Source organism: Microcaecilia unicolor, chromosome 4 (genome assembly GCF_901765095.1).
Source record: "Microcaecilia unicolor chromosome 4, aMicUni1.1, whole genome shotgun sequence".
Lineage (NCBI taxonomy): Eukaryota > Metazoa > Chordata > Amphibia > Gymnophiona > Siphonopidae > Microcaecilia > Microcaecilia unicolor.
The window spans coordinates 347561726-347580179 of record NC_044034.1 but is presented as its reverse complement, the minus strand read 5'-3'; the positions used below and the strand labels follow the sequence as shown (position 1 = coordinate 347580179).

At 41.0% G+C, this 18454-nt stretch overlaps 1 protein-coding gene across 1 annotated transcript in view; it reads right to left on the bottom strand.

Moving 5' to 3' along the window:
* The window catches only part of LOC115469500 (E3 ubiquitin-protein ligase TTC3-like), a 299116-nt gene that overhangs the window by 132230 nt on the left and 148432 nt on the right, over positions 1-18454 (bottom strand). Inside the window, exons 21-25 of the mRNA XM_030202218.1 lie at positions 16328-16429; positions 15162-15257; positions 11799-11863; positions 8585-8718; positions 4174-4497 (exon numbers count right to left, since the gene is read on the bottom strand). Coding sequence (XP_030058078.1) covers positions 4174-4497; positions 8585-8718; positions 11799-11863; positions 15162-15257; positions 16328-16429 — 721 coding nt within the window. The remainder of the gene's footprint in view (positions 1-4173; positions 4498-8584; positions 8719-11798; positions 11864-15161; positions 15258-16327; positions 16430-18454) is intronic.

Here is an 18454-nt window from a genome sequence, read left to right as displayed (position 1 = left end):
TAGTTACAGCATGGGTTCATCAGCAGACATGGGTCGAAGAGGCTTTATTTTCCAGCCTGGCTGGTCATGACCTCAAATGTGGATTATGCAACCCCATTTGGGGTAGCTCTTATTTATGGCCTGTCCCCTACTTGCAAAATATACTTTAAGCTTCTCCTCCAAAAACGTTACAATCATGTGTGGAAAGGAATTAGGGAATACAATTTAACTACATGCACTTATGTGACCTACAGCTGGCTACATACAAGCTCAAAGCTGACTGAGAAAAAAAAGAGGACATTTCTGTGGGTAAGTGAACTTAATTTGTACTCGGTGCTTTGGTGATTTAAAGGTTGAAGCTTAAAAGAGGTAAGATAGGTTGTTTGATAGAGACATTTAGAATTTTAAAACGCAAACTTTATTAATTAGTCTCCCTACCTTTTCCCCATAGTTTCTAAAACTTGAAATACAGCACACAGCATTAACAGATAACCTCTAGAAGGCACAGCAGGGCCAGTTCAGATATGGTATAGCAGAACCAACCTAAAAACTTCTTAAACAGATAGGTTTTCACATTTTTTACAAAACGAATAATAGGAACACAGAGAACGTAAAACTTATAGAAGAGAACAAATGAGGAGGTTGATAAGGAATCCTCAAAATAACAGTGGTATCTAATTCCTGAAAAAGAAGGCAGAAACAAATCAACATGGATCTCTAGTTCTATTAAAACTATTAACTGAAGGAAATTAAAATTTCTTTTTAAAATATAAGCTGGAACAAAACCATCAAATATTTTAAATATTATACAAGCCAGTTTAAACAGACCACGAGCATGCAATGGCAGCCAATGAGAGGAAATAAGAGAAGTAGAAGCACTGTCCAATCTTTTGAGCCTCAATATATAAGTTTGGATGCTGTGTCTTGCAAAATTTGTAACTCTGACCGAAGTTTAACAGTAACAGATATAAAATATGACAGTAGTCAAAATGAGATAATATAATTGCTTGCACCAGAACAGTGAAATGCTGAGCATGAGCAAATGATGACGTATCCCACGTATTAACAAAGGTGGAAAGAAGAGCAAACTACAGCCAGCGTGGTTAAAAGGTGAAATGAAAGAGGCTATTACAACCAAAAGAGCATCCTTCAAAGAATGGAAAAAGGATCTGAATGAAGAAAATAAGAAGCAACAAAAGCAGTGTCAAGCTAGATGGAAAGCATTGATAAAGAAGGCTAAAAGAGAATATGAACAAAAACTTGCCGGGGAGACAAAAACTCATAGTAACACTCTTTTCAGCTAAACCAGAAGCAGAAAGTTTGTGAGGGAATCCATGGGACAGTTAGATCATGAAGGAGCACAAGGGGCACTCAAGGAGGACAAGGCCATAGTGAAGAGATTGAATGAATTCTTTGCTCCAGTCTTTATGGAAGAAGATGTAAGAGATCTACCTGGTTTTCAAGGGTAACGATGCAGAGGAACTGAAGAAATGTTGGTGAACCTGGAAGAAATATTGAGCTAAAATGACAAGTTAAAGAGTGATAAATCACCTGGACAGCATGGCATACACCCCAGGCTACTGAAAAAACTCAAAACATGAAATTGCTGATCTGTTAGCTATCTGTAACCTGTCATTAAGATCGTCCGTAGTACCTGAAGATTGTGGGTGGCCAATGTAATGTCAATTTTTAAAAAGGTTTCCAGGGATGATGTGGGAAATTACAGAACGGTAAAGCCCAACTTCAGTGCCGGGGAAAATAGTGAAACCTATTATAAAGAATAAAATTACATAACACATAGCCAAACATGGCTTAACGGGACAGAGTCAGCATGGGCTCAGCCAAGGGAAGTACTTCCTCACCAATTTGCTTAATTTGTTTAAAGATGTGAATAAACATACGGATAAAGGTGAGCCAGTTGATGTAGTGTGTCTGGATTTTCAGAAAGCTTTTGACAAAATGTTCTTCACGAGAGACTCCTGAGAAAATTAAAAAGTCATGGGACAGGAGGCAATGTCTTTCTGTGGATTAGGAATTGGTTATTAGACAGAAAACAGGGGGGGGGGGGGTTAAATGGCCATTTTTCTTAATGGAGGGGGGTGAATAGTGGAGTGCTGCAGGGATCTGTATTGAGACTGGTGCTATACATATTTATAAATGACTAGTAAAAAAGGCCCGTTTCTGTATGAAATGAAACGGGTGCTAGCAAGGTTATCCCCCCCTCGCTCTCTCCCTCTGTCTCCTCCAAGTCCTACGGCCCCCTTTCCTCCCCTCTCCTACTCCCCTGCAAGTCACCACTTTGTCCATAAGTTTCCAGGTGTTCTGTACGGGCCTGATTGTTTTTTTTTTTTTTTTTTAAAGGTGGTGCATGCCCCTCCCCCTCTGAGTTCCAGGCCCCCCTCCCCTATGAGTTCCAGGGCCTCCTCTCTCCTCTGCGTTCCAGGGCCGCCGCCCTCCCTCTCTCCCTCTGTCACTCTCTTTCCCTCTGTCCGTCCGAGTTCCAGTCCCCCCTCCCCCCATCACCTCTCCAAGTTCCAGACCCCCTCCCTCCCCCTTCCAAGTTCTAGACCCCCCTCCCTTCCCCCTCCGAGTTCCAGACCCCCTACCTTCTTCCTTCCCCCGAGTTCCAGATCCCCCTCTTTCAGTCTCACACACGTCCTTGCGATGCCTCCACCCGCGCCCCTCCCCTCCCCGACACTGGCCCCGCCCATCCCGCTATATGCACATCACCCCCCCTACAAAATCGCCAACCCCCCTCTGCTACCCTCCCCCCCCCCTCTTACCGGGGTCCCGGCGGCAGCAGTGAAGAGGGAGCAGGCTCGGCGAGTCTGCTGCCTTCGCTTCTCTTCACTGTCAGCTCTGACTCTGGTCCTGCCCTTATTTCCTGTTTCCGCAAGGGCGGGACCAGAGTCAGAGCTGACAGCGAAGAGAAGTGAAGGCAGCAGACTCGCCGAGCCTGCTTGCCCTTCACTGGTGCCTCCGGGACCACGGTAAGTGGAGGAGGAGGAGGGGTAGGGAGGTTGGCAATTTTGGGAGGGCAGAAGTCTCAGTAGTCCTTTCTTTTTCTTTTCCATGAGCGTTCAATGAAGCTGCTTGGCACAGCCAATCAGAAGTGAGACACAGTTGCAGGCAGCCTCATGGAACGTTCATAGAGCAAATTATTATATAGGATCTGGAAAACGGAACGACGAGGTGATTAAATCTGCAGTTGATACAAAACTATTCAAAGTTGTCAAAGGTTGTGAAAAATTGCAGGAAAACCTTAGGAAACTGGAAGACTGGTCATCCAAATGGCAGATAAAATTTAATGTGAACAAATACAAAGTGATGAACATTGGGAAGAATAATCCAAATCATAGTTATCTGATGCACCTTAGAGGAGTCAGCACTCAAGAAAAAGATGTCATTGTAGACAATACGGCGAGGTGAAATCTTCTGCCCAGTGTGCTGTAGTGGCCAAAAAAGCAAACAGGATGCTAGGAATTATTAGGAAAAGGATGCAAAATAAGACCATGAATATTATAATGCCTTTGTATCGCTCCATGGTACAACCTCACCTTGAGTGTTGCGTTCAGTTTTGGTCGCAGTTATCTCAAAAGAAATATAGCGGAATCAGGAAAGGTTCAAAGAACAGCAACCAAAATGATAAGGGGATAGAACTCTTCCCGTATGATGAAAGGCTAAGAGGCTAGGGTTCTTCAGCTTGGAAAAGAGATGGTTGAGGGGGGATATGATTGAGGTCTATAAAATCCTGAGTCGTGTAGAACAGGTAGAAGTGAATTGATTTTTCACTCTTTCAAAAAGTACAAAGATTAGGGGACAGTCAATGACGTTACATGGAAATACCTTTAAAACAAATAGGAGGAAATATCATTTCACTCAAAGAATAGTTAAGACCTGGAACTTGTGCCGGAGGATGTGGTAATGGTAGTTAGCGTATCTGGGTTTAAAAAAGGTTTTGACAAGTTCCTGGAGAAAAAGTCTTTAGTCTGTTATTGAGATGGATATGGGGGATTGATTGCATTGAATTTTGCTACTAACTGGGTTTCTGCTAGGTACTTGTGACCTGGATTGGCCACTGTTGGAAGGATACTGGACTTGATGGACCATCGTTTTGATCCAGTATGGCTAGTCTTATGTTTTTAAATGATATCCAATCCCTCAGTTTCCACAACAAGATGATGCACGTCTTACCTAAAGTGTTGACCTCTTCAAGCCAGTCTTTCAGTTTGGGCGTCACTTCTTCTAGATGGTTTAACACATAAAGAAAAACCCTGGTGTTGACTTTATTATCCTTCTGGCTCAAATGATTAATAAGCATGTCCATGACTTCTGCCGAGGACATACTGGCAGCATCAGAAGAATATATGGCATAGTCCAGCTCGCTTATCACTTGCCATGAAAGCAGATCATCGAGGAGCTTAGGAGGGTCGAGAACGCCAGTCTTAATCAGTTCGGCATTTTCTGTAATATGTTGCATTATCATGTCATCAAAACATCTCCTAAACCGATCAGGATCTGTAGAAAAACATACACAAGCAGACCCAAAGGGATATAACAAAAGTCACAGTATGATTCAGTGAGGCTGTCACCGGCACATTCTAAATAAATGAAATAAAACAAACCTGCCTTCCAGCATGACAGGGAATCTTTACAGCAATAAGAAACATACTGTAAGGAATCAGACCCTCACTCTCCATCCTCTGCCCTACAATTCCCAACACAAAGATTTGCCACCTTAACTTCTGCATAATAGAAAGACTAAAGCAAAATACTTCAGTCCCTGAAAGCACCAAGTACTAGAAGGCTGAACAACAATACCCTAAGCAGCACAATATAGTGTCAAAGTTTATGGGTCATTATGGGTCAGTTCGGCACCTAACCCTTACTGTTCAGTGAATCCAGGCTGCCCCAATTTGACTGCCCCTATCGGACCAACCGTTCACTTGTCTATTAGATTGTAAGCTCTTTGAGCAGGGACTGTCTCTCTTTGTTAAATTGTACAGCGCTGCGTAACCCTAGTAGCGCTCTAGAAATGTTAAGTAGTAGTAGTAGTCATTTAACTATGTGGTAGTACAGAGTAAATAAACTCTCAAACAGTGCAATAAACATAGAACCCGATGACACTTAGGAGACCCACTGATTGTTGTTACCTGGGATTAATTTTCAAACTTGGGCCAAAAACCAAAACTAATTATATTTTTGACTCCTCTGTTTCTTTATTCTTCCAGCTAAACTAGAAGGAGGACTGTGATCTTAGCACCATGATACTTCATCCATAGCAAGCTGGGATTTTTCTCTCTTCTTTTCTCCCAGCTCACTTTAGTCCAGACCGTGCAGGAACATTCCTTAACAAGGGACTCTGCACCAGGTCTTTCTTCTACAATCCTGAATACTAAACCCAGCCAGTAGGTGTCCTCACTGCACAATGACTAGGACTCCCTAGTGTCTCCCTACTGGTGCTGTCCGATTCACTCAAAAATATTTCAATTCGATTCGCTCATATGAATTGTTTTTTTTATTCAATTTAATTCAGCTTAACTGAAATATAGGGACCCATAGCCTCAGACCTATGCTATTATTATAACAAAGAGGCGTATTTTCAACGCACTTAGACTTACAAAGCTACACAGCAACCTATGGAACTTTGTAAGTCTAAGTGCTTTGAAAATGAGCCCCAGAGTAACACAAACAGGCAGCAACAATTGAACATTTTAAACATTCAAGAAAGCATTTGCAATGAAAGGTTAAACTGCACCAGCCACTACTTCTCTAAAATGTCTACACCAGTGGTGTAGCTGCATGGGGCCATGGGGGCCTGGGCCCCCGTAGATTTGTCCCTGGACCCCCTCCCGATGACCCTCTCAACCCCCCCCTCCCGCAGTCGCCATCGGCTACCTTTGCTGGTAGGGGACCCCAACCCCCGCAAGCCAAGGTCCTCTTCTTTCGGTGCAAGGCTTCGTTCTGTTTCTGTAGCGACGGCAAGGGGGGGGTCGAGACTCTCAGCAGGGTCGGTGGCGGGAGGGTCGAGACTCTTGGCAGGATCATCGGCGGGGGGGGGGGGGGGGGCTAAAATGCGCCCCCTCTCCTTGGGCTCTGGACCCCCCTCCCGTCGAAGTCTGGCTACGCCCCTGGTCTACACTAGGCTCCACAATTATTGTTCAGTATTAAAATTAAGCTCAAAACATACCCAACCACCACAAAAAAGGGCCCTGTATGAATAAGTAGGACATGATATAAAATTCAAATATATGTTTTCATAAAACAGTGATCCTAAAGCTAACATATTACCAGAGGATACCAAGAACCAAAAACACCATGCAATCTAGCTCAGTTCCTTAATCCTGTGGGACAAAGGCCCAGAATGTCACCAATTTTAGGGCAGAGAGGAAATGTAAAAATATTCCTGCCATGAAGCTGCTTCCTTCATCCAAAAAGCACACAAACAAGAGTTGCATGATATATTTTTTCCTTAAAAAAGTTAACACAGAACTACAACCAAAAAACATATAAGGACTGGATAAAGGACAGAACTTCAGCATGAAGGAAGCCCTTCCCTCATTATTCAATAGCTCTCTATGAAATAGTAGTAATAAAAAAAGGCAAGTGTGTTTTTATAATATACCTCTGCATTCCACAAAGCAAAAGAAGCAAGTTCCCACATGCCATCTTTAATGCAGTCTATTGGTTTGATGACCTATACCAGGGGTAGGCAACTTCGGTCCTCGAGAGCCGCAGGCAGGTCAGGTTTTCAGGATATCCACAATGAATATGCAGGAGATAGATTTGCAAGCACTGCCTCCATGGTATGCAAATCTATCTCATGCATATTCATTGTGGATATCCTGAAAACCTGACCTGCCTGCGGCTCTCGAGGACCGGAGTTGCCTACCCCTGACCTATACTGTGCCAAAACCAGAAATTCAGTGAGACACAATAATAGAATTCAGTAACATCCAAAACTTAACATTATAATTGTGATTCGCATTAGGGTAATAACTGAGAAGATGCTGCTATCAAATCATATTAGGAGGTTAACTTCATCTATATACAAAATACACAGCTGGGAGGCAAAGATTACCCTCCCCCACAAAGAAAAAAAAATCTCTGCACGAATATAACATGTCCTAGCGTGTCCCTATAACCAGCCCCTCGAAATGATACACTGATTACGATTTATAACAAATTACTACTCATTACTACTTAACCTACAAAAAGTTTATGACATTTATATCCCACATTATCTCAAACAGGATTCAAATTCGATGTGGCTCACAATGTAACAAAAGCAGAACTGACAAGGCATTCTGATTACATAGAACAAAGTGTGTGTGTGTGTGTACATATATATATATATATATATATATATATATATATATATATATATACATACACACACACACATATATATATATATATATATATATATATATATACACACACATATATACACACACACACATAAAATTACTAACAGCATAACATTAAATCCTTGAAAAATAATCCATGAAGTGATTCTGTTATTATACTTGCTCTGTGTACATCCTTATGCTGCACAAGCTGGCATATTTGACAATGTAAGTGAGATTAAATAAAAGTGCTACTAGCAATAAAGAACGACAACGTGGATGCAGCAGCTCATAGGTTGGTTTGCTCTGTTTTGAGTGTATGGGGATGATGGCTGCGCAGGGGAGGGGAAAAGAGACAAGGACTCTCCATTGGCAGCTTGGAGCAGCTGCCGGTCCAGCCTCTACTGCCACATCCTCCTGTTCAAGGGCAGAGCAGACAGCCTGCGCCAACAGACAGACTGGCCCTGAGTAAAGTTAGTTTATCTGCTTGTCGCCACCACTGCTTAAGGAAGCGGCTTGGGTGACAGTTAGTGAGCGGGAGGGAAGCAGCAAAACAAAATCGATGAATTGATTTGAATTGGACAGCACTACTCCCCACACCCTCCAAGCAGCTGTGAACACTGCCTCTGCAGCTTCTTGTGAAGACAATTTGGCCTGGAAATCAGTGAAAAAAAATGACTGCCATTACTCCACCTCATTATACTCATCACCAACGCAAGGGCTCAGGCCTGGCCAAACTAGAAGTCTGCGGTCCAAAACTTTACTTGGATCAACATGAAAAGCCCTGTGTCCACTCAACTTCCAAAGGAAAAAAAAATAAGAACACATTTCTTTCAACCTTTTTCCTACAGGCTACAGAATTAATTAGCTCTGGGGTAAAACACTTGAGCTCATCTCAACCATTGCACCTCAGCAATGCTTAAACTCTTTGGCAACCCAAGAAGAAAGCAACTCAATGTTCTTTCCAAACTCAGATCTTGCATACTGCCAAGCATGCAACCCCCCCCCAGGGCCAGTCTAATTAGAGTCTCAATTAGTCTTTGTGCTTAGTGAGCGGGGGAGGGGGAGCAAGATGGCAGCAATAAAAACTACTACTACTACTACTTAGCATCTCTATAGCGCTACCAGGGTTACGCAGCGCTGTACAAGTTTAAACACGGGGAGGGACAGTCCCTGCTCAAGAGAGCTTACAATCTAAAATCAGTAGAAGGACCTCTCACACCAAACTGATATATACCCGCATTCTGGATACATACCTTTATAGATATCCTGTTCAGAAAGGCTATTTTCCCTTGGATATTCTTTTTTTTCTTTTGACAACTTTATTGCTTCTTTTCTTGACAACTTCCTTTTTAATTTTTTCTCTTGAATTATACTTAAATTCCTAGGGCTGAAGTAAAGAATTGATGAAAGTCAACATGTCACAGACAAGCTACACCGAGGTAGAATCATTTGTATAGTGCCATGCCCCAATCCTGAACATCTGAATCTCAAAATGGGTAGCCAAATAGGACTAAACTTCATGCCAATTTGATTTCAGGTTACTGTGTAAAGCATGCAAACAGCAATACAAGAACTGCTCCAAAACATGTTAAAAAAAAAAATAAGGCCTCTATAGTTTAGGCTATATAAATTCAGCTCTGATTATCAACTGCTTTTGCTGTTAATGCACATGTGAAATATGCTACTGATCCAAGTTAGAATGCAAAAATAAGGATTTCTTTTTTTTTTTTTTTAACTCACTGAATGGAAGTAACACAGTAAATGACGGTGCAGATAACAACCTGCACAATCCATCCTGTCTGCTATACACGCCACTCTGTCCATGTTATAGTCATTCATGCTTAAATGTTGGCAATTTGCCATTATGCCAACAACATATAATCAGTTAAATATTACACAGTCTTGGGACAATATATGTTATAACCAAAAGTATCGCTAACAGTATTTAACTTGCTAATTTCAACATTAATATGATTTCCACTCCCCCACTGAGTTGCACAGCATCTTCACACATAACGTGATAATGCAGTGATATAAAATTGCAGACTTGATCTTCCTCTGAAGTTTGTTTGGGTTGTTTTTTGCAAATCATTAGTTCTGTGTATTTGTAGAATAACGAAGCCCAAAAAAAAGTTGTAAATGACACCTTTTACTGGACTAAAAAGCAACACATTTTTTTCTAGCTTTCCAGCATGATACCTACCAAAACAGAGTTTACGTCTGAAAAGTTAGTAAAAAAATGCACTCTTAGCTCAATAATAGGTTCTGGGTTACCCAGACCTTGACAACTGGCAATGGATGGATAGAAAAACAAACTAAGAGGGCCTTTTACTAAAACTTAGTATACACTAGTGAACATTAGTGTGTGCCAAGTGCCAGGTACAAAATAGAATGCATAGCATTTGGTGCGTTCTGTCAGTGTACTCTAAGCTTTAGTAAAAGGGCTAATAAATTCTTCCATGTTCTGAGTGCAGTTACTTTTCTCAAACCAGCTGATGCATCTCCCAAAATCCTGGCCAGTTCAATCATTCACAGCTGTGTTTGTGAAAAGTTAGTGTCACTATAAAAACAGGCACAAATGACACAATAATACATGTTGGGCGTATAATCCACTGTGACCAAGTGGATCACCAAACCAGCAAGGTTTCCTAAAGTTGCGTTGACTAGACTTCAGAACTCAGAAGTAAAAACGTTCTCCTTTTGTTCTGTACTCAACTGACACTGAGAACATCCCGCTTAGAACTGAAAAGGTGTTAGAGGGATATAAGCCCCAAATGTAATGTAATCCCCTGTGCTCACAAACCTTTATTGATCACACATTGCAACAAAATGAGATTAATAATAATAGTAGTATGAGAAACATGTATAAAAGTTCAGAGAGCGAAAGATGCTCAATTGTTCTTTTATACTACTGCTTGATCCCCCCACCCCACCCCCAGTTTTGATTCAGAGCAGGGGTAGGTAAATCCAGTCCTTCAGAGCCTCAGACAGGTCAGGTTTTCAGAATATCTACAACGAATATGCAGTAGATTTGCATCCCAAGGAGGCAAAGCATGCAAATGTCTCTAATGCATATTCATTGTGGATATCCTGAAAGCCTGACCTGCCTGGGGCTCTTGAGGACCAGAATTGTCTACCTCTGATTTAAAGGGTACTATTTTGCTTTGCTTCCACAACACACCATGCTCACTAAATACGAGCAAGAAATCAGAGAAAACAACAGGAAATGTGATTTTCTCTTTATTGTGTCACCCACATGAGTTAAAATGCCCTAGGGGTGTTATGCTGCACTTTAAGGCAAGATGAAAGTTCTCTGAAGGTGCTGCAGGACATATTGCAGACTAAAATGCTACTTTTTCCTAAAGGAGAACTGAAAGTATACGCTTGAACCAATCAGAACCCCCCCCCCCCCAAAAAAAAAAAAAAAGGTCATTCTATAACTCAGTACTTATACTTACATGCCAGTTATGCATATAAGTGTACTAGGTGCTATTCTACAAGGTCATGCCTAAGTGCTATAGCATGTAACAGCAAGCGGGGCATTTATCACTGAAGCATGGGCAAGTCTGGTGTGCCCATTTATGCCTACCATAGGGGTGGTGTAAACAGCTATGCTTAAATCTAGGCATGCCAATTCAGGTTAATGCTAGTATTCTATAACGGCACTGAGGAGACTGCGCCTGCAAATTATTGGAAAAAGAACCAAAACTGGATTCGTAGACTTTGTTCTTTGGCACCATCAGGACTGAACAATTGCACTGAATGGAAAGCTTTCATGTGACCTTTTAAGTGGACATTATGGATTTGATATACATATCAGACATGTGACATGTTCCAACTGGACACTGACAACGTGTTTGCTACGACAGCCAATCAGAGGACAGTTATCGGAAACGGTGAAATACGACTGGCATTTTTAATAGCAAGTGTCATTTTGAATTGTACAAAGATGGTAGAAGAGTATGATATTGAATCAGAACCATCTTCAGAATTGATATGTTCTGAGTCAGTCGCTAGCGAATTAATATTTTGTAACTGGATGTGCAACCACAATTTTTTTTTTGAATCATTTTCCAGTATTCTATAACTCCATCTTGGCGCACATACCGTTATGGTATTGGTGCTCAGCATGCAGCACTGAAGCACCAAGAGGCATATTTTCAAAGCACTTAGCCTTCCAAAGTTCCATAGAAACCTATGGAACGTTGGAAGGCTAAGTGCCTTGAAAATATGCCTCTTAGCCTTTCAAAGTTCCATAGAAACCTATGGAACGTTGGAAGGCTAAGTGCCTTGAAAATATGCCTCTTAGCCTTTCAAAGTTCCATAGAAACCAATGGAACTTTGGAAGGCTAAGTGCTTTGAAAATATGTCTCCAAGTTACATGTCAAATTTAGCCCCATCCCATAACACTGCAACCTTGCTCTCCAAGAAATGCTAGCCATGAACCCATGCTGCACCAAGTCTCACCTGCAGCTCTTTTGTTTAACAACAGGTCTCGGCTGCTTCTTTATTTTCGGAACTTTATGTTTAAACTATAGGATAAAAAAAAATGACAACACAGAAGTAATGAGCATGAACCAAACAATTCAGCTTTAAAAGCCTAATCAAAATGTAGAAGGGGAAAGAGAGCCGCAAAGATCGAGAACAATGAATGGTGAAATTAACAGTTTCCTTCAAACAGGGTGTTGAGCACTTTGAGGACTAACAATTTAAGTTTCCATCCAAACAGGATCCCAGAAACTTAGTCATGCAGCAACCTCTGGGATGGAGCTGCAGACAGCATATTTTCAGGATTTAGACGGCAGGAATATAGCAATATTTGCCCAATACTCATCGGTAGTTATCTGGTAGTAGGTACTGCTAATCAGATAACTGCTGCCGACTAGGGACATACCAAGATTTTCAGCCTCATTATCTGAGCTGTTTGGATAGCACCAGAGTAATCTGGGGGCAGAGCCCATGCAGCAGTAGAAGTAAACCAGAGACCAACAATATTTGGGGGGGGGGGGGGGATACGTCAAGGCGTGGTAAAAGTTCGCCTTTTACCATACCTTGATTTCCCACAGGATTCAGCACCCTGCAGGATACTGGGACTGCAGATTGCTGAAACCTACCTTAGACGAATAATGCTCGTTTGCAAGCTATTTTGCAAACAGAATTATTTCCGCTTCCCGGGAGAATTGGGATGCTGTGGCCCAATACTCCTGGGCTTGTAAACCTGGGTGTCGTCTCCCCCACAGCATCCAGACCCCCCTCCTAAAGGGGATACCTGGTCCTGGGGGGGGGAGGTATTAGGGTATATGTATAGTAATGAGATGCAAAAATGCATTTGCATCTATTTTGTGGACTGTTGTAATCAATGTTTGTTTATATTTTGGAATTGGAAATTTAGTATAATTTCCTTTAAAGACGTTACTTAAACATTGATGTATCCTTCAAAGAGTGTTACCTTTGATAAAATGTGAAATTAATAAATTAATAACAAAAAATGCATTTGCATATTTTGCATTTCAATACTAACCCACTGCGACTTAAATATCGCTGCAGTATTTTAAGTCAAGCAGCATTAGGGCCACACAACATGCGCTACTACCCTAACGCCACTTGATGAATCCCCCACTTAGTGCTGGCATCCAGATAACTATTTGGATAACTCAGAACAGCAGAAAAGCCGTCCTAACGTATACAGATTTTAGTAATTATGCTGAATATTGCTGTTGTTATCTGGGTAACTCCCAGCTCTGCCCTTTATACCCCGATATTCAGTGCTACATATCTAAGTTTAACTTATCCATGGTGGTCTGTCTTTGTTTTAAACACCAGCCGTTGGGATTGAATTCCAAGCAGATTATTCTTAACTGACCGTGTGCACATGAACTTATGCATAAGCAGAAGAGCCAACCACACTAAGAGTCAGTAACCAAGATGAGATTATAACACATTCCATGAGCTGCCCTAACAGAGCTGGGGGCTTTCACTATTAAACTATGTCAACTTACCTGCTCTTCATATGTTCCCTCTTAACGTTAGACTGAAAATCCATGGATCCTAAACTAAATCACACATCTATGGTTCTACTGGAATACTTGCATTGCTCAGAGGCCTAACCTGACACCCTAAAAGGCCAATTTACTCTTTGGGTAGTTGTGTACATCTCTGTGTGGAAACAGCTATGCACAAAACAGATAACACAAAAGATGTGGGCAGAAAAGAACCACTTGGTTCATCCAGTCTGGTTATGCCTGTCAACTGTACTATCACCTGATGCATAGCTTTCTTCCTCCCTCTATCACTTATGATCTTTTATGTCTAGTCACATGCACACAGTTTTGGCTCCTATCAGCTGTGTGTACACCTGCCTCTCCATGACTTTTTTTTTTACATACCTTAGGCTTTGGAAAACTGCAATAAGCAGCTTATGAGACAATATACAACCTAGGACTCAACTCAGAGGATTTCCCCATAGGTGTGTAGTGGATAAAATAGATCTGAATTAACTAGATTCTGCACAGGCGTATAAGGTAAATCTAAACTAGCTGGCACCATTTTAACTTTTTATTAAGAGATTATCCTTGCATGATGCACTACACCAATCTCTGCTTCTTGTGAGCTGGATAGCATATATGGTTTCAAAAGAAAGTGATTTCTTTATGGATATGGTATTCGGAAGTCCAACATGAATCAATCTCATAATATCTTGCCAGAAATCGTTTCAACAAGAATTCAAGTCTAAGGATTTCAAGGTTTTTGGGTTTTTTCCCCCCTCTTTCTTTTAAAAAAAGAAGGCAAATCTTTGGTAGATTTATTTTAACACCACTCACCAGTGATTAACTAGAAGATAAGCAGAGGTAGTATAGAACTTTTCTAGAATTTTGACATGATTCCTGACAACTTGGAGCATAATCCACTGCTAAAGATGGTGCAAAACACAAAGGGGAATCCACAGGCAATCAGATGTTTTTGAACAGCAAGTCAATTATTCAATCAGATTTTCCTGGCTTTCCTTAATCATGGACCCAATGAAATCTGTTTTTACCTCCTTTGTGCATGTTCTGCAACTGCAAGACTGGCTTAAAGGACTGTAGTGCCCTCAGCCAACTTTTTCATTGGTGCCACCCCCCCCCCCACACCCCACCTGCAATCTGGTATAGTGCCTGCACTCGTCCCCCCACACCCTGGTGATCCAGTATCTCCCCCTGTCTCAAGTCAACCCCTCCTGTGGAACCAGATGAGGAACTGGCCCAGGGCACTGAAGATAAAGGGCGACAAATCTGCAGTCTGACGTATATCTCTCTAGGAGTTTGAAGGTAAACTGAACTGGGATTTTGGCACCCTTTATCACCGGTTCCCTGGGCCAGTGCCTCACCTGCTTCATAGGCTCAGCCGGCCCTGTTTAGCTGGCTCACCCTGCAGTCAGCATGGCCATGTCCAGGTCTTGCCTGATATAGTTCGCTGGATAAAAGAGAAATCATCAGGGATGTCATTTTGCAATGCTTGGCAATGTGTCTGTTCACCCCTCAAGTTAAAATCACTTTTTACACTCAGGAGGAAAAAGTTTTTTTTAAATGTCCACTTTCTAAAGCCACAAGACAAAACATCAGGAAAACAAAACATCCTCACTCTATTCTATCTTCCCTGTACAGTACTTGAGTGTAAAAATGTACAGTGTGAAATGCAGAAAATCAGAGAAGTTCTTGAGGTCTTGCACGAGTGACTAGAGGCATTTCGATGACATACTAAATTGTTCCTAATTAGAAATCATTTTATCTTGCCAAATAAGTAGCACAATTCTCTCACTAGTTAATCAATGCTGGATCTGCAGACATTTACCTCACACTTCACTAAACCAGTAGAGTTGAAGATGATAATATGACATATTTTGCCCACACAATCAGGCGTAAAACACGGCTCTTCAAGGAAGTCCTGCTGGAGAGAATTTTAAAAAGAACTGAATCACTACTATGAAAATGACCTGGACAAATCCAAAAGATAATTAGCTTCCATCTCCCTCGATAAAATGCGGCAAACCAAAGTTCTCCTATTGAAGCCCAAGCAAGCAACAAAGAAAAGTGGCTTCATAGCAAAGAATTTCAGAGATCTCACTGCCACGTGTGTACCCCACTGCCAGAAGGAACACATGTTCAGGAACACAACTGGAAAGTGACAGAATCTAATCAAGCTAAGGTATAGTTACTGATATACAGGAAAACGGTATTAAAGTATTATATCATCGACATCCCAGTGAGACAATCATATCCATCCTGCAGTTTTCCCTTAAGGTTGGTGCTTATGTGGGGGACATACAATGGGCCACATTTGGTGGGGCCTGTCGAAAGGTGAGAGTATACTTCAGAGCAATACAACAAGTGACCATCTCTGCGAAAAGGTGACTGAAGTCACCAGAAACAAAATATATGAGAGGTTAATGAATTCTGTTAGAGATCAAAAAATTTGTAATACAACAATCCAAACCCCATCCTTTTATGTGAAAAAATAAAAAGTTACAGAAGTTCAAACATGTAACAAACTCCTTATGAACCCATGACATGAAAAACTGCCCACTCTCAACATTTCAGTACACTTCAGGTACTTTTTCCCCCAGAGATGTTCACAAATTTGGTTGAGTTGTCAAATTCCATAGTGACATATTGCTTTAATGTAGCCAAACCGTCTAGAGTTTTAAGATTGTGCGGTTAATAAATATTTTAAATAAATTGTTGAAAGGCTGTGGAACCTCCTCCTCTGGTCAAATGGCTACAAAGCACCTAACGGATGAGTACAGGTGGGCCCTGGTTAATGTGAGAAAATAATGGACTCCTTTCCTGCTTAGTTGTACATAATCTTTTTCTATGTTACTTGTTTTGGCATATTTGCTAATAAAAACCTGTGAAAATTAACACAAAAACAAAATAGGGCCACATGACAGCCCCTAAGACAGAAAATGCACGTTCATGTGGATGCTTTGAGGGTGAAGAGAACGACTTTACTGGTCTTACCCTGTCGCTTCTGTCAGGACACACTGTTGCCTTCAGCTTCTTCCAACAGCCGATATGAAATTCCACTTTACAGAGTTGGCAACAGATCAGGCGAACAAATCCCTGAATACCAAGAACCAGAAAGAACAAAAAAAAAAAAAAGAGAGAAAAGGCAGGTAGGCAAGCATTACATAAACATATCTGAAAAAAATGTCTAGGGGTAACATCTGTAAACATACATGCATAGTAACATAGTAGATGACGGCAGAAAAAGACCTGCACGGTCCATCCAGTCTGCCCAACAAAACCAACCCACACGTGCTACTTTTTGTGTATACCCTACCTTGATTTGTACCTGTCCTCTTCAGGGCACAGACCGTATAAGTCTGCCCAGCACTATCCCCGCTTCCCAACCACCAGCCCCGCCTCCCACCACTGGCTCTGGCACAGACCGTATAAGTCTGTCCAGCATATCAATGACATTAATAAGCTAGGGTATGAGAATACTTTCTAAATGGAGAAGGAAAAGATGAAATATGATAGAAAATCACTGGCTGAAAATCTGGTCGAGGGAGAAGATTTGCTTGTGATGTACACAGATTCTAGTGTTAAAACTTTAAAACTAGACCGTCTAGTACTGGACAGCATGAGAGGGATAACAATGAGAAATGGCTAAGATCAGGAAACACGAGCAAAACAAAACAAGCCGGGCAGAAAGAGAAAACCTGCAACCAAAGATGCCAACCTTTGTGATTTCTTTTGTAGCTTTTTATTTCATCTAGGCAGATTGACAAGGCAATGAGTAATAAAAATGCTAGAAACATATGATCTTCTGCACGTAAATGTTCAAAATACAGACTGAGAACCTTTAAAGTAATTCTTGGACTTCTAGAATGCTGGATACTACACAGCATTCTGTTGCTAAGTCCAGTATTTCTCCCAGATCTCTGATAAGCGGTATCAGCCTTTTTAATGTAGGTTAGTTTCTCAACTATAGTAATCTTGTGTTCTGGCTTACACCAGTGTTCTACAGATGGGGACAATTTCCACTTGGTTGCTATTGTGTACTCAACACCTTTGTTGGTTTACCACTGTACACTGACTCCAACCTCCCTCAAGAAAATAAAACCATGTGAAGCGAATATCTACCCTACAGTAGAAATTACAGCCTCCATTTGCTTCCAAAAACACCACCACATATAACCTCTTCTTCATATTTAAAATGGCAATGGAGCTTCTGAAGGAATTAAAGTAATTGGTCTGTCTTATGCTGTTATATTCAGTATGTCAGTCGATCAGGTGCCATTTATACATTATAGATTTTTCTAGCTATCAAAAGACCTTTGCAAGGATAAAGATTAATGTATTTCTCCTTAAGAAAATTACTTTTTAGGGATCTCAAAATACAAAGCTCTATTTATTAGGATTTATTTACCACCTTTTTGAAAGCATTCACTCAAGGCAGTGTACAGCAAGAAAAAGTCAAACACAATCAATAGATAATTACAGCAGTAAAAATATTCAAACAATACAAAGTACGGAACAGTATACTACATTACAATGTCAACACAATAAAACATTTAAATAGAAAGCATAGGGTGTAAGCAAAGATGGAAAATATAAATAGATAAAAAGAATAACAGGAGTAAAAAAAATCTGGTACTAATTTAAATAAAGTTGCAAATGAGGTCAGGAAAAATATTATCTTAGCTAGTTCCTTATAACTCTGGGCAAGTTGCTTAATCTTCCATTGCCTCAGGTACAAAATAAGTGCCTGTACATGATATGTAAACTGATTTGTTTGTAACCACAGAACGGCAGTATATCAAGTCCTATCCCCATATACATATTCTGTGTACCAACTTGAACTCATAGCATAATTGCTCAAAACGAGCAGAATAGGAGGTCCATTTAGACCACTATCCTGTTTCTTTCTAACAGTAGCCGATCCAGTTGACAAGTACCTGGCAAAATTCCAAAACGTATGAAGATTCCATGTCGCTTACCTCCAGGGATAAGCAGAGTTTTTCTCCAGGTTAGCCTTAGCGGTTTATGGATTTTACTTCCAGGAACCTGTTCAAACCCTTTTTTTAAACACAGCTACACTGCTTTTACCACATCCTCTGGCAAGGTCAAAAGCTTAACTAT